Below are 21,617 nucleotides of genomic sequence, written 5' to 3'. Positions count from 1 at the left end.
GTATACATTACAGCACATACACAGTATACATTACAGCACATACACAGTACAGCACATACACAGTATACATTACAGCACATACACAGTATACAGTACAGCACATACACAGTATACAGTACAGCACATACACAGTACACAGTACAGCACATACACAGTACACAGTACAGCACATACACAGTACACAGTACAGCACATACACAGTACACATTACAGCACATACACAGTACACATTACAGCACATACACAGTACACATTACAGCACATACACAGTACACATTACAGCACATACACAGTATACATTACAGCACATACACAGTACAGCACATACACAGTATACATTACAGCACATACACAGTACACATTACAGCACATACACAGTATACATTACAGCACATACACAGTATACATTACAGCACATACACAGTATACATTACAGCACATACACAGTACACATTACAGCACATACACAGTATACATTACAGCACATACACAGTATACATTACAGCACATACACAGTATACATTACAGCACATACACAGTATACATTACAGCACATACACAGTATACATTACAGCACATACACAGTATACAGTACAGCACATACACAGTACAGCACATACACAGTACACATTACAGCACATACACAGTACACAGTACAGCACATACACAGTATACATTACAGCACATACACAGTACAGCACACACACAGTATACATTACAGCACACACACAGTATACATTACAGCACACACACAGTATACATTACAGCACATACACAGTATACATTACAGCACATACACAGTATACATTACAGCACATACACAGTACACAGTACAGCACATACACAGTATACATTACAGCACATACACAGTACACATTACAGCACATACACAGTACAGCACATACACAGTATACATTACAGCACATACACAGTATACATTACAGCACATACACAGTACACAGTACAGCACATACACAGTACACAGTACAGCACATACACAGTATACATTACAGCACATACACAGTATACATTACAGCACATACACAGTACACATTACAGCACATACACAGTATACATTACAGCACATACACAGTACAGCACATACACAGTATACATTACAGCACATACACAGTATACATTACAGCACATACACAGTACACAGTACAGCACATACACAGTATACAGTACAGCACATACACAGTACACATTACAGCACATACACAGTATACATTACAGCACATACACAGTATACATTACAGCACATACACAGTATACATTACAGCACATACACAGTATACATTACAGCACATACACAGTACACATTACAGCACATACACAGTACAGCACATACACAGTATACATTACAGCACATACACAGTACACAGTACAGCACATACACAGTATACATTACAGCACATACACAGTACAGCACACACACAGTATACATTACAGCACACACACAGTATACATTACAGCACACACACAGTATACATTACAGCACATACACAGTATACATTACAGCACATACACAGTATACATTACAGCACATACACAGTACACAGTACAGCACATACACAGTATACATTACAGCACATACACAGTACACATTACAGCACATACACAGTACAGCACATACACAGTATACATTACAGCACATACACAGTATACATTACAGCACATACACAGTACACAGTACAGCACATACACAGTACACAGTACAGCACATACACAGTATACATTACAGCACATACACAGTATACATTACAGCACATACACAGTACACATTACAGCACATACACAGTATACATTACAGCACATACACAGTACAGCACATACACAGTATACATTACAGCACATACACAGTATACATTACAGCACATACACAGTACACAGTACAGCACATACACAGTATACAGTACAGCACATACACAGTACACATTACAGCACATACACAGTATACATTACAGCACATACACAGTATACATTACAGCACATACACAGTATACATTACAGCACATACACAGTATACATTACAGCACATACACAGTACACATTACAGCACATACACAGTACAGCACATACACAGTATACATTACAGCACATACACAGTATACATTACAGCACATACACAGTACACATTACAGCACATACACAGTATACATTACAGCACATACACAGTATACAGTACAGAACATACACAGTATACATTACAGCACATACACAGTATACAGTACAGCACATACACAGTATACATTACAGCACATACACAGTATACATTACAGCACATACACAGTATACATTACAGCACATACACAGTATACATTACAGCACATACACAGTACACAGTACAGCACATACACAGTATACATTACAGCACATACACAGTACACATTACAGCACATACACAGTACACATTACAGCACATACACAGTATACATTACAGCACATACACAGTACACATTACAGCACATACACAGTATACATTACAGCACATACACAGTATACATTACAGCACATACACAGTATACATTACAGCACATACACAGTACACATTACAGCACATACACAGTATACATTACAGCACATACACAGTATACATTACAGCACATACACAGTATACATTACAGCACATACACAGTACACAGTACAGCACATACACAGTATACATTACAGCACATACACAGTACACATTACAGCACATACACAGTACACATTACAGCACATACACAGTATACATTACAGCACATACACAGTATACATTACAGCACATACACAGTACACATTACAGCACATACACAGTACACAGTACAGCACATACACAGTATACATTACAGCACATACACAGTATACAGTACAGCACATACACAGTATACATTACAGCACATACACAGTACACATTACAGCACATACACAGTATACATTACAGCACATACACAGTATACATTACAGCACATACACAGTATACATTACAGCACATACACAGTACACATTACAGCACATACACAGTACACATTACAGCACATACACAGTATACATTACAGCACATACACAGTATACATTACAGCACATACACAGTACAGCACATACACAGTATACATTACAGCACATACACAGTACACATTACAGCACATACACAGTACACATTACAGCACATACACAGTACACATTACAGCACATACACAGTATACATTACAGCACATACACAGTATACATTACAGCACATACACAGTATACATTACAGCACATACACAGTACAGCACATACACAGTATACATTACAGCACATACACAGTATACATTACAGCACATACACAGTATACAGTACAGCACATACACAGTATACATTACAGCACATACACAGTACACATTACAGCACATACACAGTATACATTACAGCACATACACAGTATACATTACAGCACATACACAGTATACATTACAGCACATACACAGTATACATTACAGCTCTATAGAGATATACATTACAGCTATACACTCACCGGCCACTTTATTAGGTCCACCTGTCCAACTGCTCGTTAACACTTAATTTCTAATCAGCCAATCACATGGCGGCAGTGCATTTAGGCATGTAGACATGGTCAAGACAATCTCCTGCAGTTCTCCCGAGCATCAGTATGGGGAAGAAAGGTGATTTGTGGCCTGTGAACGTGGCATGGTTGTTGGTGCCAGAAGGGCTGGTCTGAGTATTTCAGAAACTGCTGATCTACTGGGATTTTCACGCACAACCATCTCTAGGGTTTACAGAGAATGGTCCGAAAAAGAAAAAACATCCAGTGAGCGGCAGTTCTGTGGGCGGAAATGCCTTGTTGATGCCAGAGGTCAGAGGAGAATGGGCAGACTGGTTCAAGCTGATAGAAAGGCAACAGTGACTCAAATCGCCACCCGTTACACCCAAGGTAGGCAGAAGAGCATCTCTGAACGCACAGTACGTCCAACTTTGAGGCAGATGGGCTACAGCAGCAGAAGACCACACCGGGTGCCACTCCTTTCAGCTAAGAACAGGAAACTGAGGCTACAATTTGCACAAACTCATGGAAATTGGACAGTAGAAGATTGGAAAAACGTTGCCTGGTCTGATGAGTCTCGATTTCTGCTGCGACATTCGGATGGTAGGGTCAGAATTTGGTACAACAACATGAAAGCATGGATCCATCCTGCCTTGTATCAGCGGGTCAGGCTGGTGGTGGTGTCATGGATCCATCCTGCCTTGTATCAGCGGGTCAGGTTGGTGGTGGTGGTGTCATGGATCCATCCTGCCTTGTATCAGCGGCTCAGGCTGGTGGTGGTGGTGTCATGGATCTATCCTGCCTTGTATCAGCGGGTCAGGCTGGTGGTGTCATGGATCCATCCTGCCTTGTATCAGCGGCTCAGGCTGGTGGTGGTGGTGTCATGGATCCATCCTGCCTTGTATCAGCGGCTCAGGCTGGTGGTGGTGGTGTCATGGATCCATCCTGCCTTGTATCAGCGGCTCAGGCTGGTGGTGGTGGTGTCATGGATCTATCCTGCCTTGTATCAGCGGGTCAGGCTGGTGGTGTCATGGATCCATCCTGCCTTGTATCAGCGGCTCAGGCTGGTGGTGGTGGTGTCATGGATCCATCCTGCCTTGTATCAGCGGCTCAGGCTGGTGGTGGTGGTGTCATGGATCCATCCTGCCTTGTATCAGCGGCTCAGGCTGGTGGTGGTGGTGTCATGGATCCATCCTGCCTTGTATCAGCGGCTCAGGCTGGTGGTGGTGGTGTCATGGATCCATCCTGCCTTGTATCAGCGGGTCAGGCTGGTGGTGGTGGTGTCATGGATCCATCCTGCCTTGTATCAGCGGGTCAGGCTGGTGGTGGTGGTGTCATGGATCCCTCCTGCCTTGTATCAGCGGGTCAGGCTGGTGGTGGTGGTGTCATGGATCCCTCCTGCCTTGTATCAGCGGCTCAGGCTGGTGGTGCTGGTGTCATGGATCCATCCTGCCTTGTATCAGCGGCTCAGGCTGGTGCTGGTGGTGTCATGGATCCATCCTGCCCTGTATCAGCGGCTCAGGCTGGTGGTGGTGGTGTCATGGATCCATCCTGCCTTGTATCAGCGGTTCAGGCTGGTGGTTGTGGTGTCATGGATCCATCCTGCCTTGTATCAGCGGCTCAGGCTGGTGGTGCTGGTGTCATGGATCCATCCTGCCTTGTATCAGCGGCTCAGGCTGGTGGTGCTGGTGTCATGGATCCATCCTGCCTTGTATCAGCGGCTCAGGCTGGTGGTGCTGGTGTCATGGATCCATCCTGCCTTGTATCAGCGGTTCAGGCTGGTGGTGGGGGTGTCATGGATCCATCCTGCCTTGTATCAGCGGCTCAGGCTGGTGGTGGTGGTGTCATGGATCCATCCTGCCTTGTATCAGCGGCTCAGGCTGGGGCTGGTGGTGTCATGGATCCATCCTGCCTTGTATCAGCGGGTCAGGCTGGTGGTGGTGGTGTCATGGATCCATCCTGCCTTGTATCAGCGGCTCAGGCTGGTGGTGGTGGTGTCATGGATCCATCCTGCCTTGTATCAGCGGCTCAGGCTGGTGGTGGTGGTGTCATGGATCCATCCTGCCTTGTATCAGCGGCTCAGGCTGGTGGTGCTGGTGTCATGGATCCATCCTGCCTTGTATCAGCGGGTCAGGCTGGTGGTGCTGGTGTCATGGATCCATCCTGCCTTGTATCAGCGGCTCAGGCTGGTGGTGGTGGTGTCATGGATCCCTCCTGCCTTGTATCAGCGGCTCAGGCTGGTGGTGCTGGTGTCATGGATCCATCCTGCCTTGTATCAGCGGGTCAGGCTGGTGGTGCTGGTGTCATGGATCCATCCTGCCTTGTATCAGCGGCTCAGGCTGGTGGTGGTGGTGTCATGGATCCATCCTGCCTTGTATCAGCGGCTCAGGCTGGTGGTGGTGGTGTCATGGATCCATCCTGCCTTGTATCAGCGGCTCAGGCTGGTGGTGGTGGTGTCATGGATCCATCCTGCCTTGTATCAGCGGGTCAGGCTGGTGGTGGTGGTGTCATGGATCCATCCTGCCTTGTATCAGCGGGTCAGGCTGGTGGTGGTGGTGTCATGGATCCATCCTGCCTTGTATCAGCGGGTCAGGCTGGTGGTGGTGGTGTCATGGATCCATCCTGCCTTGTATCAGCGGCTCAGGCTGGTGGTGGTGGTGTCATGGATCCATCCTGCCTTGTATCAGCGGTTCAGGCTGGTGGTGGTGGTGTCATGGATCCATCCTGCCTTGTATCAGCGGCTCAGGCTGGTGGTGCTGGTGTCATGGATCCATCCTGCCTTGTATCAGCGGTTCAGGCTGGTGGTGCTGGTGTCATGGATCCATCCTGCCTTGTATCAGCGGCTCAGGCTGGTGGTGCTGGTGTCATGGATCCATCCTGCCTTGTATCAGCGGTTCAGGCTGGTGGTGGGGGTGTCATGGATCCATCCTGCCTTGTATCAGCGGCTCAGGCTGGTGGTGGTGGTGTCATGGATCCATCCTGCCTTGTATCAGCGGCTCAGGCTGGTGGTGGTGGTGTCATGGATCCATTCTGCCTTGTATCAGCGGGTCAGGCTGGTGGTGGTGGTGTCATGGATCCATCCTGCCTTGTATCAGCGGCTCAGGCTGGTGGTGGTGGTGTCATGGATCCATCCTGCCTTGTATCAGCGGCTCAGGCTGGTGGTGGTGGTGTCATGGATCCATCCTGCCTTGTATCAGCGGCTCAGGCTGGTGGTGCTGGTGTCATGGATCCATCCTGCCTTGTATCAGCGGCTCAGGCTGGTGGTGCTGGTGTCATGGATCCATCCTGCCTTGTATCAGCGGCTCAGGCTGGTGGTGCTGGTGTCATGGATCCATCCTGCCTTGTATCAGCGGTTCAGGCTGGTGGTGGGGGTGTCATGGATCCATCCTGCCTTGTATCAGCGGCTCAGGCTGGTGGTGGTGGTGTCATGGATCCATCCTGCCTTGTATCAGCGGCTCAGGCTGGTGGTGGTGGTGTCATGGATCCATCCTGCCTTGTATCAGCGGTTCAGGCTGGTGGTGGTGGTGTCATGGATCCATCCTGCCTTGTATCAGCGGCTCAGGCTGGTGGTGCTGGTGTCATGGATCCATCCTGCCTTGTATCAGCGGTTCAGGCTGGTGGTGCTGGTGTCATGGATCCATCCTGCCTTGTATCAGCGGCTCAGGCTGGTGGTGCTGGTGTCATGGATCCATCCTGCCTTGTATCAGCGGTTCAGGCTGGTGGTGGGGGTGTCATGGATCCATCCTGCCTTGTATCAGCGGCTCAGGCTGGTGGTGGTGGTGTCATGGATCCATCCTGCCTTGTATCAGCGGCTCAGGCTGGTGGTGGTGGTGTCATGGATCCATCCTGCCTTGTATCAGCGGCTCAGGCTGGTGGTGGTGGTGTCATGGATCCATCCTGCCTTGTATCAGTGGCTCAGGCTGGTGGTGGTGGTGTCATGGATCCATCCTGCCTTGTATCAGCGGGTCAGGCTGGTGGTGGTGGTGTCATGGATCCATCCTGCCTTGTATCAGCGGCTCAGGCTGGTGGTGGTGGTGTCATGGATCCATCCTGCCTTGTATCAGCGGCTCAGGCTGGTGGTGGTGGTGTCATGGATCCATCCTGCCTTGTATCAGCGGCTCAGGCTGGTGGTGCTGGTGTCATGGATCCATCCTGCCTTGTATCAGCGGGTCAGGCTGGTGGTGCTGGTGTCATGGATCCATCCTGCCTTGTATCAGCGGGTCAGGCTGGTGCTGGTGGTGTCATGGATCCATCCTGCCTTGTATCAGCGGCTCAGGCTGGTGGTGCTGGTGTCATGGATCCATCCTGCCTTGTATCAGCGGGTCAGGCTGGTGGTGGTGGTGTCATGGATCCATCCTGCCTTGTATCAGCGGGTCAGGCTGGTGGTGGTGGTGTCATGGATCCATCCTGCCTTGTATCAGCGGCTCAGGCTGGTGGTGGTGGTGTCATGGATCCATCCTGCCTTGTATCAGCGGTTCAGGCTGGTGGTGGTGGTGTCATGGATCCATCCTGCCTTGTATCAGCGGCTCAGGCTGGTGGTGCTGGTGTCATGGATCCATCCTGCCTTGTATCAGCGGTTCAGGCTGGTGGTGCTGGTGTCATGGATCCATCCTGCCTTGTATCAGCGGCTCAGGCTGGTGGTGCTGGTGTCATGGATCCATCCTGCCTTGTATCAGCGGTTCAGGCTGGTGGTGGGGGTGTCATGGATCCATCCTGCCTTGTATCAGCGGCTCAGGCTGGTGGTGGTGGTGTCATGGATCCATCCTGCCTTGTATCAGCGGCTCAGGCTGGTGGTGGTGGTGTCATGGATCCATCCTGCCTTGTATCAGCGGCTCAGGCTGGTGGTGGTGGTGTCATGGATCCATCCTGCCTTGTATCAGCGGGTCAGGCTGGTGGTGCTGGTGTCATGGATCCATCCTGCCTTGTATCAGCGGCTCAGGCTGGTGGTGGTGGTGTCATGGATCCATCCTGCCTTGTATCAGCGGCTCAGGCTGGTGGTGCTGGTGTCATGGATCCATCCTGCCTTGTATCAGCGGGTCAGGCTGGTGGTGCTGGTGTCATGGATCCATCCTGCCTTGTATCAGCGGGTCAGGCTGGTGCTGGTGGTGTCATGGATCCATCCTGCCTTGTATCAGCGGCTCAGGCTGGTGGTGGTGGTGTCATGGATCCATCCTGCCTTGTATCAGCGGCTCAGGCTGGTGGTGGTGGTGTCATGGATCCATCCTGCCTTGTATCAGCGGCTCAGGCTGGTGGTGGTGGTGTCATGGATCCATCCTGCCTTGTATCAGCGGGTCAGGCTGGTGGTGGTGGTGTCATGGATCCATCCTGCCTTGTATCAGCGGCTCAGGCTGGTGGTGGTGGTGTCATGGATCCATCCTGCCTTGTATCAGCGGGTCAGGCTGGTGGTGGTGGTGTCATGGATCCATCCTGCCTTGTATCAGCGGCTCAGGCTGGTGGTGCTGGTGTCATGGTGTTGTTGCTGCCCATGTCCATCCCTTTATGAGCACAATGTCCCCTGTAACATCTGATGGCTACTTTCAGCAGGATAATGCGCCATGTCATAAAGCTGGAGTCATCTCAGACTGGTTTCTTGAACATGACAATGAGGTCACTGGACACAAATGGCCTCCACAGTCACCAGATCTCAATCCAATAGAGCATCTTTGGGATGTGGTGGAACGGGAGATTCGCATCATGGATGTGCAGCCGACAAATCTGCGGCAACTGTGTGATGCCATCATGTCACTATGGAGCAAAATCTCTGAGGAGCTTCCAGCACCTTGTTGTATCTATGCCACGAAGAATTGAGGCAGTTCTGAAGGCAAAAGGAGGTCCAACCCGATACTAGCATGGTGGACCTAATAAAGTGGCCGGTGAGTGTATATATATATATATTACAGCACATATAGATGTACATTACAGCTATATAGATATATATATAGTACAGCACATATAGATATATATAGTACATCACATATAGAGATACATTACAGCACATACACCGTATATATTACAGCTATGTAGATATATACATTACAGCACATATAGAGAATGTGACCAGCAGGGGGAATCACTTACCCCGGTCTCCGGTTTGATGCGAGGGAGAATACAGCGATGATTGTTTTCATCCAGAACCACGAATGTCATGAATGCGCTGTTTATGTGTCTTCTGGGAACCCCCACATCATGGCAGAAGGCCTCAGCGCAGACCCCGACCTCCATACTGCAACGCAGGGACAAGGACACAGCCCAGGTATTAGCTCATTGGGGATTATAACGTATACCATTCTGTATACCATGCACGTACAGGCGTATGCGTATACCATGCACGTACAGGCGTATGCGTATACCATGCACGTACAGGCGTATGCGTATACCATGCACGTACAGGCGTATGCGTATACCATGCACGTACAGGCGTATGCGTATACCATGCACGTACAGGCGTATGCGTATACCATGCACGTACAGGCGTATGCGTATACCATGCACGTACAGGCGTATGCGTATACCATGCACGTACAGGCGTATGCGTATACCATGCACGTACAGGCGTATCCGCATACCATGCACGTACAGGCGTATCCGCATACCATGCACGTACAGGCGTATCCGCATACCATGCACGTACAGGCGTATCCGCATACCATGCACGTACAGGCGTATGCGTATACCATGCACGTACAGGCGTATGCGTATACCATGCACGTACAGGCGTATGCGTATACCATGCACGTACAGGCGTATGCGTATACCATGCACGTACAGGCGTATGCGTATACCATGCACGTACAGGCGTATCCGCATACCATGCACGTACAGGCGTATCCGCATACCATGCACGTACAGGCGTATCCGCATACCATGCACGTACAGGCGTATCCGCATACCATGCACGTACAGGCGTATCCGCATACCATGCACGTACAGGCGTATGCGTATACCATGCACGTACAGGCGTATGCGTATACCATGCACGTACAGGCGTATGCGTATACCATGCACGTACAGGCGTATGCGTATACCATGCACGTACAGGCGTATGCGTATACCATGCACGTACAGGCGTATCCGCATACTATGCAGTGATTGGACAATCATCCAGTACAGACAGGGCTCTCATTTCCAGGAGGAATAACAGAGGGATGACACAACCAATAATTCACAGAACAAAGAAAACCGAGTCATTGAGCCAATTATCTCAGCATAAATAGCAGATATGGAACCTCCAGATCTAGATGAGATCTCAAAAGCGGCGCAATAAACCCATAAATTCTCTGCTCCGCGGCGTTATCTCACATGACCTTGGTCTTTGCACAAGCTTCAGGATTAAAGGCAAATCTGCTGCAAGATTAAAGTTCACCCACATTTTCCCTGAAGCCGAATTCCAGACACAGCGACTGGCGTTGGGTTCACGCTCTTATTTTTGGGTCTCTCTTTGCATATTACATAAATATTTGGGGTTCACGCTCTTATTTTTGGGTCTCCCTTTACATATTACATAAATATTTGGGGTTCCCACTCTTATTTTTGGGTCTCTCTTTGCATATTACATAAATATTTGGGGTTCCCGCTCTTATTTTTGGGTCTCTCTTTGCATATTACATAAATATTTGGGGTTCCCGCTCTTATTTTTGGGTCTCTCTTTGCATATTACATAAATATTTGGGGTTCACGCTCTTATTTTTGGGTCTCTCTTTGAACATTACATAAATATTTGGGGTTCCCGCTCTTATTTTTGGGTCTCTCTTTGCATATTACATAAATATTTGGGGTTCCCGCTCTTATTTTTGGGTCTCTCTTTGCATATTACATAAATATTTGGGGTTCCCGCTCTTATTTTTGGGTCTCTCTTTGAACATTACATAAATATTTGGGGTTCCCGCTCTTATTTTTGGGTCTCTCTTTGCATATTACATAAATATTTGGGGTTCCCGCTCTTATTTTTGGGTCTCTCTTTGCATATTACATAAATATTTGGGGTTCCCGCTCTTATTTTTGGGTCTCTCTTTGAACATTACATAAATATTTTGGGGTTCCCGCTCTTATTTTTGGGTCTCTCTTTGCATAGTACATAAATATTTGGGGTTCACGCGAGAGATTACACAACCTGCTCCGCGGGTCTATGAGGAAGCCTCACCCTATTCTCCTGCTAGAGAAATAGCAGCAGATCAGGTTCCCTCATGTTCTGCTTCTGATGGACACAAGTGGTTCCTCAGGTTTTGGAAATGAATATGTTCAGTCCTATAGCTATTATGTCTGTGTATAGGTGGATATAGGCACCATCTTATCCAACAATGGGGGACACCCGATAGGTCAGCCGACTGTTACACAACTAGACATGAAATGTTCACATGTCGACCTCAACCCTGCAAAGAAGGTTCCACAAAGGTAATAACCCCACAGACAAATCCCAGAAAGGTAGAACCAGGGCCGCCATCCAGGGGGGGAATAGTGGGAATCCAGTCACGGGCCCAGCCAGTAAGGGGGCCCAGCTTCTGAGAAGAAGGTTCCACAAGGGTTCCCCCCCCTTTCCCCCCCCCCCCCAGACAAAGCGATTGCACAAAAATCCCAGAAATCATATGGAGGTATGTCCAGGGGGAGGAATAGTGGGACTCCAATCACTGTCCCACCAGCTTCTGAGAGGGGGCCCGGGCCCTGGAGTAGCCAGTATTAACCTCCTGGCAGAGTGGACCATTGTCTCGTTAGGATACAATTGATTCCTGTAGCAGCACATTGTATTATTCCTCGCTGGGATCCAGGTAGCTGATGATGATCAAACACTTTCCCCCTAGAACACAGGGGTCCCCAGGACCTCGCCTAACGGGGGTCTGTCTAAAAACAAACAAACCTAGAGAAACCGTCGAGTACATAACCCGGGGACTGTCTGTATAGTCCGAGTGTCGTCCAGCCTGGTCCCATTCCCACCATCGTGTAATTCTCAGGTGTCCTTTGTTCTGCCACCTAAGGGTGATGCCACACATGGTGTTTTGAAACTGTTTTTGGTCCGTTTTTAAGCACTCCATTAAAAAACGCATGCGTTTTTTATAGCGCAAATTCGGAAAACCTGTCAAAAACGCATGCGTTTTTTAATGGAGTGCTTAAAAACGGACCAAAAACAGTTTCAAAACACCATGTGTGGCATCACCCTTAGGGTCACGTCAGATTTCCATCTTGAGGGCATTGATCAGGTCCTTGATACTGTGGACCATAACCATCCATTCCCAATAGTCCAATCCCAACCCCTCCCCCGAGCTCTGGACTAGTAAATGCAGGAATTGGAGGGTCTTTAAAATAGAAGATGACCCCCAATAGCTTCTTATAACACATCCACCCTGTTATCACTGACCTGTCTTTGAAGGCATTATTGACAATGGCCTTCAGGATCAACCGGTCCCCGACTTGTGACGGTCCCCGAAAATGGAACATTTCAATCACTTTCAGAGTTGGGTGAGCGAGACAAAGCCGACTGTGAGGATCAGAGGAACAACTGGTTACCAAGAGCCCTACGTGACGGGAGAGAGCCCCACGTGACGGGAGAGAGCCCCGCGTGACGGGAGAGAGCCCCGCGTGACGGGAGAGAGCCCCGCGTGACGGGAGAGAGCCCCACGTGATGGGAGAGAGCCCCACGTGATGGGAGAGAGCCCCACGTGACGGGAGAGAGCCCCACGTGACGGGAGAGAGCCCCACGTGACGGGAGAGAGCCCCACGTGACGGGAGAGAGCCCCACGTGGTGGGAGAGAGCCCTACGTGGTGGGAGAGAGCCCTACGTGGTGGGAGAGAGCCCCACGTGATGGGAGAGAGCCACACGTGACGGGAGAGAGCCCTACGTGACGGGAGAGAGCCCCACGTGACGGGAGAGAGCCCCACGTGATGGGAGAGAGCCCCACGTGATGGGAGAGAGCCACACGTGGTGGGAGAGAGCCCTACGTGGTGGGAGAGAGCCCTACGTGGTGGGAGAGAGCCCTACGTGGTGGGAGAGAGCCCTACGTGGTGGGAGAGAGCCCTACGTGGTGGGAGAGAGCCCTACGTGGTGGGAGAGAGCCCTACGTGGTGGGAGAGAGCCCTACGTGGTGGGAGAGAGCCCTACGTGGTGGGAGAGAGCCCTACGTGGTGGGAGAGAGCCCTACGTGGTGGGAGAGAGCCCCACGTGATGGAACCAGGTCTTCTAGATGGTAAAAGGATGGTGGATCCCAATAATATGTGTACAGTAGTCAAGGGTGGGGGGTGGGACACTTGTGGGTCCAGTGCACCAACGGGTCTCAACATTTCTGTTAAGGTGACAGAGGGTGCAATTTAGACTAATATATATATATATATTTCCTACCTGGCAGCTATTGTGGCAATATTCTCCATCCAGGCCATTATCTGCCCACCAAAAGTATTGCCCTGATGGTTGGCGTGGGGGGGCAGCACCAGTTCCACACTCTCCACACGGGTCTTCTGGGCCAGAACCTCTCCATTCACCGAACCTTCTCGGCTTCTTTCTACACATTACACATGGAAAGACATTTTATAGTAACCGCTCTTTGAGGGTGAAGGGGGGGGGATACTACATCTAACGATCACAAGCTTTTCCTGCCCCTCTGCGTGATTAGTTATTGGATAGAAAACCCCAAAACATCCAAAAATGTCATAGAAATGAGCAACCATTGGCACTGTAATGCGTACCGTCCTGCTGGGTGCTGCGGGTCAGCAGGTCCTTGATATTGTCAGTATGGACTAATCTCATGCGGCGTCTCTCGGCAGCGATGCTGTGCTCCAGGTGCTCCTCTCCAGTCACCGGGGTCACAGGTTTGAGCTTCACCTGTGGACCAATCATACATCATTGAGACAGAAGCATCTTGTATCGTGTCATTATTTATAAGTGTCATCATTTATTACTGTTACTTGCTGATATCACGATTAATCACCTTTTTATTGCCTTGTGGTTGTGCTACAAAAGTTGCGAACGCCTGGCACACCTTCCATTCCTTTCCATTCGTCAGGTCTTCGGAGGTGACATGGATCCCAACCTAAAGACACAATACTATGTCATACCTTAGACAAACACTGGACTCACCCCTAGTGGTAGTAGTGGATCCTCCTAGTATTGGGTCCATGACCCAATACTACGGCAGGTCTAGGCCTCATTCATGTGTCCATAATCACCTGTGTAATGACCCGCTGGTCGGGGACATTACAAATATTACACTTTATTTAGCCAACTCTTTCCTACATCTAGAAGGTTCTATATGCAGATTTCTATATTGTTCTATTTATTCCTTACTATTTGCCGCCATCTACTTCTCACTTTTGGTATTGCAGCTGTAATTATTATCCGCCTGAGGGGAAGGGTTACAGTTACCAATGCTGATATTATAATGTAATACAATGCTAATCCTATTCTGCACCAATGTCTGCCATTGGTTGGATGCCTGGAATCCCCCAAAGTGGAAGGTTTTTTTAATACTTTATCTGGTTGCAGTTCTTCTGAGAAACTTTTTCCATTGCTCCCTACACAAGGCCTGCAGCTGCCCCCGCACAATAGGGCCAGACCCCGGACGGAGGACGTTGCACCCTTATTTATCCTACTGAAGATGTATCATCAGGATCGACCATCAGCAAGTCATAGACTGACATCCTTGCAAGCCCGGAGGCGTATAGCCGTTGGGCTAATGACTGCACAAAGGGGTCTCAGTTAGCGGGGTTCTAAGTACAGGAATAGGCCCTCTTTGACTGAGGTGGTTTTTCCCTTTCCTTTCTGTCTCCCTGCGTATGCCAGGGAGGTGGGGGCTACGTGACTAGGGGCGGGCTTGTGTCGTGGGTGGTACAGGAAGTGGGCATAGCTTAAATAGGGGCTGCAGACGTCACTCACCCTCTTTCTGGATTGCGTTTCCCACCCACCCTCCCTTTGTTTAATGTATTTTCGGCGTTGCTTTTGTCACAGCTGGCGGTTTGTTGGGTTATTTGGCCTACATGCCCATTGGCTGGCAGGCATACAGGTGGGAGGGGTTTTGTTGCACTTTGTTTGTTGGTATTTAAATTTGTTTACCTGTTCAAATTATGTTTTAAATAATACAAAAATAATATAAAAAATAAGAAATGTTTATTACAATAATATATAAAGCTGTGGCCGACCCTCACGTCAACCCACATATGTTCAACTTTAATACAAGTCTCTGTGTGTTTTTTTATTGGCGAATATTGGTTTTGGGTAAAAGGGGCCTGTGCTCCCGGTGGTTTATGGTTTAACTTTATTTGGGCAGTCAACACCCAGGCTATGTCCATAGGGGGAGAGGCTGCGACCAGAAGGCACCGTCTGCTGTATAATGGTCAGAAACTGCTTCTAAACCAGCAAATAAGAGCTCAGCTGCAGTTCCTGGGACTGACCACTACACAGAAGAGAGCCCCCAGAATCAGCTGAGAACATAGACTTATCCTCAGGACAGGTCATCATTATCTTTAAGGTAGAAAAACCCGTTACCCTTGTGTTTTATCGCCACCATAATCAGTACAAACCTCCATACTGGAATTAAAGGCACGGTTCACTTTAGTCTTCAGGTTAACAACTTGTCCCACACTGAAATTCAGAAAGAAAGTGTCACATAGACTGGTGTATACATGCACTACGCCCGGCCCCCCGTGTATACATGCACTACGCCCGGCCCCCGTGTATACATGCACTACGCCCGGCCCCCGTGTATACATGCACTACGCCCGGCCCCCGTGTATACATGCACTACGCCTGGCCCCCGTGTATACATGCAGTACGCCCGGCCCCCGTGTATACACGCAGTACGCCTGGCCCCGGTGTATACACGCAGTACGCCTGGCCCCGGTGTATACACGCAGTACGCCTGGCCCCGGTGTATACACGCAGTACGCCTGGCCCCGGTGTATACACGCAGTACGCCTGGCCCCGGTGTATACACGCAGTACGCCTGGCCCCGGTGTATACACGCAGTACGCCTGGCCCCGGTGTATACACGCAGTACGCCTGGCCCCGGTGTATACACGCAGTACGCCTGGCCCCGGTGTATACACGCAGTACGCCTGGCCCCGGTGTATACACGCAGTACGCCTGGCCCCGGTGTATACACGCAGTACGCCTGGCCCCGGTGTATACACGCAGTACGCCTGGCCCCGGTGTATACACGCAGTACGCCTGGCCCCGGTGTATACATGCAGTACGCCCGGCCCCGGTGTATACATGCAGTACGCCCGGCCCCCGTGTATACATGCACTACGCCCGGCCCCCGTGTATACATGCAGTACGCCCGGCCCCCGTGTATACATGCACTACGCCTGGCCCCCGGTGTATACACGCAGTACGCCTGGCCCCGGTGTATACATGCAGTACGCCTGGCCCCGGTGTATACATGCAGTATGCCTAGATTTCATTTGGTTACAGAATATTTAAGTTCGGTACCTAATTGTTTGCTCAAAATAGATGTCGTCCATGGAGGCGGTGACACACGGGCAGCCGGCATGTCTCTCCGCTGCAGACAGAAGGAAATAGTAAAGTAAATAGGGAAATCACATCTGCCCACACAGCGCTGTGACCCGGGCCTTACCCATGGGGCTGATGGCTATTATACCAGCATGACCCGAGAAAGCATGTTTAGAGTTAAAGGGGTTTTCCCATCTGGACAATCACATTTTAATTTAATTCATTTGCCACATGTAAACATTTCTTTTATTGAAGATAATTTCTCATAAATGTAGCCATTTTTTCCTGAGAGCTTCCTTGGATATGACCACCCTGCACCCTGGCAGACATGCGCTATTCAGTCCTGCCTGACCCCCTGGATTCAGCGATCATTACCACAGGACGGCTGTGGGACCTGCAGCAACTCCCAGGACATTTCATATACAAAAACTGCAATTTCTCCAGCAATGGTGGTCGTATCCAAGGACATAGTCTTGTTTCTAAGGAACCGTATAACTACATTTATGAGAAATCATCTTCACAAATTTTTTTAATTACATCTACTTGAAGAAATGTATATATAAGGCAGATTAATGAAATTGAATGCGAGTGCCCAGAAGAGAATATCCCTTTAACGTCTTGAAAGGGTTTGAAATGCAAGGCTAACGCTTAGGATATGTCCTTTAAAATCCCTTTTATTAGTCACGTATGGCATAAACCCATCTTCTCTGATGCCCCATTAGATGACAGTATTACACATTTATACACATTTACATAGCATTGTATTAGATACAGATTAGATACACATTAACATAACATTGTATTAGATACACATTTACATAACATAACATTGTATTAGATACACATTAACATAACATTGTATTAGATACACATTTACATAGCATTGTATTAGATACAGATTAGATACACATTAACATAACATTGTATTAGATACACATTTGCATAACATTGTATTAGATACACATTTACATAACATTGTATTAGATACACATTTACATAACATTGTATTAGATACACATTTACATAACATTGTATTAGATACACATTTACATAACATTGTATTGGATACACATTTACATAACATTGTATTAGATACACATTTACATAACATTGTATTAGATACACATTTACATAACATTGTATTAGATACACATTTACATAACATTGTATTAGATACACATTTGCATAACATTGTATTAGATACACATTTGCATTGCATTGTACTGGAGAATAACATGCGGCCCCTTCTCACCTGACAGACAGGCCGCGGTGTCTATCCATTTCAGCAGCTGCCCGGTGCTGAGTTGCCCGCGGTGGTTGGCGTGGCATGGGAGCACCATCTGACTCATACGCACCTCTGTGAGGTTTCGTACATCCCCGTCGCTACCCTCCATGGCACAATGGGACGACCTTGACCTGAGAACAATACAGCATAGTCCAAAATTAAATCTTAACATCCGATTTGATAAGTTCACATGTTGGCGATGGGCAGAGGGCAGAGGGTTTCCACGATTGACTCTGCGCTACGTGCAACGCCTGCAGTCGGGTTATTATCCGTTTTTGTTGCGTAGTGTATTCCTATAGATGGCAGATGTTACACTATGAAAGTCTATACATAACCTCATATATGACCGCAGGCATTATACATAATTCAGACATGGCAAATACACTGAATAATACAATTATAGACCAGCAACGTGCGTCAGCTACCCCCATCATATAATCAGCAATACGTATCACACACTACAGCGCTCCTATACATTGAGCTACATATAGTAATAACACAATGTAAGCGCTGGTTAGAACAATATAGTGACAGGTGGGCAGTTACACACATCATATAATCAGCAATACGTATCACACACTACAGCGCTCCTATACATTGAGCTACATATAGTAATAACACAATGTAAGCGCTGGTTACGTGGAACAATATAGTAACAGGTGGGCAGTTACACACATCATATAATCAGCAATACGTATCACACACTACAGCGCTCCTATACATTGAGCTACATATAGTAATAACACAATGTAAGCGCTGGTTAGAACAATATAGTGACAGGTGGGCAGTTACACACATCATATAATAACCAATACGTATCACATACTACAGCGCTCCTATACATTGAGCTACATATAGTAATAACACAATGTAAGCGCTGGTTACGTAGAACAATATAGTAACAGGTGGGCAGTTACACACATCATATAATGACCAATACGTATCACATACTACAGCGCTCCTATACATTGAGATACATATAGTGATAACACAATGTAAGCGCTGGTTAGAACAATATAGTGACAGGTGGGCAGTTACACACATCATATAATAACCAATACGTATCACATACTACAGCGCTCCTATACATTGAGCTACATATAGTAATAACACAATGTAAGCGCTGGTTACGTAGAACAATATAGTAACAGGTGGGCAGTTACACACATCATATAATGACCAATACGTATCACATACTACAGCGCTCCTATACATTGAGATACATATAGTGATAACACAATGTAAGCGCTGGTTACGTAGAACAATATAGTGACACATGGGCAGTTACACACATCATATAATCAGCAATACGTATCACATACTACAGCGCTCCTATACATTGAGATACATATAGTAATAACACAATGTAAGCGCTGGTTACGTAGAACAATATAGTAACAGGTGGGCAGTTACACACATCATATAATGACCAATACGTATCACATACTACAGCGCTCCTATACATTGAGATACATATAGTGATAACACAATGTAAGCGCTGGTTACGTAGAACAATATAGTGACACATGGGCAGTTACACACATCATATAATCAGCAATACGTATCACACACTACAGCGCTCCTATACATTGAGCTACATATAGTAATAACACAATGTAAGCGCTGGTTAGAACAATATAGTAACAGATGGGCAGTTACACACATCATATAATGACCAATACGTATCACATACTACAGCGCTCCTATACATTGAGCTACATATAGTAATAACACCATGTAAGCGCTGGTTACGTAGAACAATATAGTGACAGGTGGGCAGTTACACACATCATATAATGACCAATACGTATCACATACTACAGCGCTCCTATACATTGAGCTACATATAGTAATAACACCATGTAAGCGCTGGTTACGTAGAACAATATAGTGACAGGTGGGCAGTTACACACATCATATAATCACTAATACGTATCACACACTACAGCGCTCCTATACATTGAGCTACATATAGTAATAACACCATGTAAGCGCTGGTTACGTAGAACAATATAGTGACAGGTGGGCAGTTACACACATCATATAATCACTAATACGTATCACACACTACAGCGCTCCTATACATTGAGCTACATATAGTAATAACACAATGTAAGCGCTGGTTACATAGAACAATATAGTAACAGGTGGGCAGTTACACACATCATATAATGACCAATACGTATCACACACTACAGCGCTCCTATACATTGAGCTACATATAGTAATAACACAATGTAAGCGCTGGTTACGTAGAACAATATAGTGACAGGTGGGCAGTTACACACATCAGAGAGAAGTTACATAACATATAGCAGGCGTGCACAGAGCCGGACAGACATAAGGGAGAGGCAGTGAGAGGGTTAACATTAGGGAACAGATGTTTGGAAAGTTTACGGATATAGAGGAAACTTTACTATGACTTGAGTCGGTGTCCCTCCACCTGCTGCCTGTCCCCAGACGGAGGCATAGTATCCGAGTCCCTCCCCATACACTCCTCCGCCAAGACTTCCTCAATCCAGCAGCTCAGGCGTGGAGCAAGCCTTAAACCGGCAGGACCGGCCTGGGACAGGGCGACAACGCGTCTGTATGTCATGGCCTGAGAAAAGCTGGAATTACGCACCCCTTTCCCAAAAGACAGAACATCTGGAGGCAACTTGTACCGAGCCCAGATCACAGTGCTGTGTATTATCACCGCTGCTCTATAACAACCCTGGGGTCCATCCCCGGGCTATAAAGAGTTAATTATATCAGCTGCTCCTTCCTGTGAGACCCCAAAATGCGAAAAACTGTAAATAAACTCAAGGCCCCCAGGAGGATCTGCCATGAATAGAGGATTTTGGGTTCGCAGACGTTGCCACTTTAAGTAAGTGCAGAGCATGTGGAAGGCTGACAGCACTGAGGAATTCTGGGAAGAGGACCTTTACATCACTGATTGGGGTCATTGGGGGTCAGATGTAGAGGACACCTAATCCCAGAATCATTTTGGATACTGTTGGTTTGTTGTTGCGACGTGTCGCTGTGTCGCTTCCTCTGAGGTTACTAAAGGGCAGATTTTAGCATTCACTACAGACGCCAGAAAACTCCTCACGACTTCCTCATTCAGAACCCAACTTGTTTGGCCGAAATACGTTTTACATCAATCCTAAATGTGATCCATCCGGAGCTACGTGTCCATGCCAAGACTGGGGCGGTCAATGTGCAATTGTGAGATTAGGGGTTTATTCACACGGTGCAGTTTTTGATGCAGTTTATTTTTCAGCCAAAATTGGATGAGAATAGAAATAGACGACTTGTCAGGGAAATTCTGAACATCTAGGAAGATCGCTAGAAAATACCACAAAAGACACGACATCATAAGAAAAAACCTCTGT

General features: G+C 47.6%; 1 protein-coding gene across 11 annotated transcripts in view; it reads right to left on the bottom strand.

Moving 5' to 3' along the window:
- The window catches only part of ACOT11 (acyl-CoA thioesterase 11), a 42,578-nt gene that overhangs the window by 9,133 nt on the left and 11,828 nt on the right, over positions 1 to 21,617 (bottom strand). For 7 of the 11 annotated variants that reach the window (XR_011850151.1, XR_011850152.1, XR_011850150.1 and 4 more), the window contains exons 1-9: positions 20,867 to 21,130; positions 18,211 to 18,374; positions 16,938 to 17,007; positions 16,028 to 16,088; positions 14,440 to 14,541; positions 14,198 to 14,333; positions 13,854 to 14,013; positions 12,876 to 12,995; positions 9,605 to 9,749 (exon numbers count right to left, since the gene is read on the bottom strand). Coding sequence is in view for 6 of the 11 variants with exons in the window: in XM_072126767.1 (XP_071982868.1) it covers positions 9,605 to 9,749; positions 12,876 to 12,995; positions 13,854 to 14,013; positions 14,198 to 14,333; positions 14,440 to 14,541; positions 16,028 to 16,088; positions 16,938 to 17,007; positions 18,211 to 18,374; positions 20,867 to 20,889 (981 nt within the window). In the remaining 5 variants the exon portion in view is untranslated. Of the gene's footprint in view, positions 1 to 9,604; positions 9,750 to 12,875; positions 12,996 to 13,853; positions 14,014 to 14,197; positions 14,334 to 14,439; positions 14,542 to 16,027; positions 16,089 to 16,937; positions 17,008 to 18,210; positions 18,375 to 20,640; positions 20,794 to 20,866; positions 21,133 to 21,617 lie in introns of those variants that run through there. The other 4 variants (XM_072126769.1, XM_072126770.1, XM_072126771.1 and 1 more) reach the window with 4 other exon arrangements.

Source organism: Engystomops pustulosus, chromosome 10, assembly GCF_040894005.1.
Source record: "Engystomops pustulosus chromosome 10, aEngPut4.maternal, whole genome shotgun sequence".
Lineage (NCBI taxonomy): Eukaryota > Metazoa > Chordata > Amphibia > Anura > Leptodactylidae > Engystomops > Engystomops pustulosus.
Note: the sequence above shows the minus strand (reverse complement) of the source record. Positions and strands in the feature narration are given on the sequence as shown.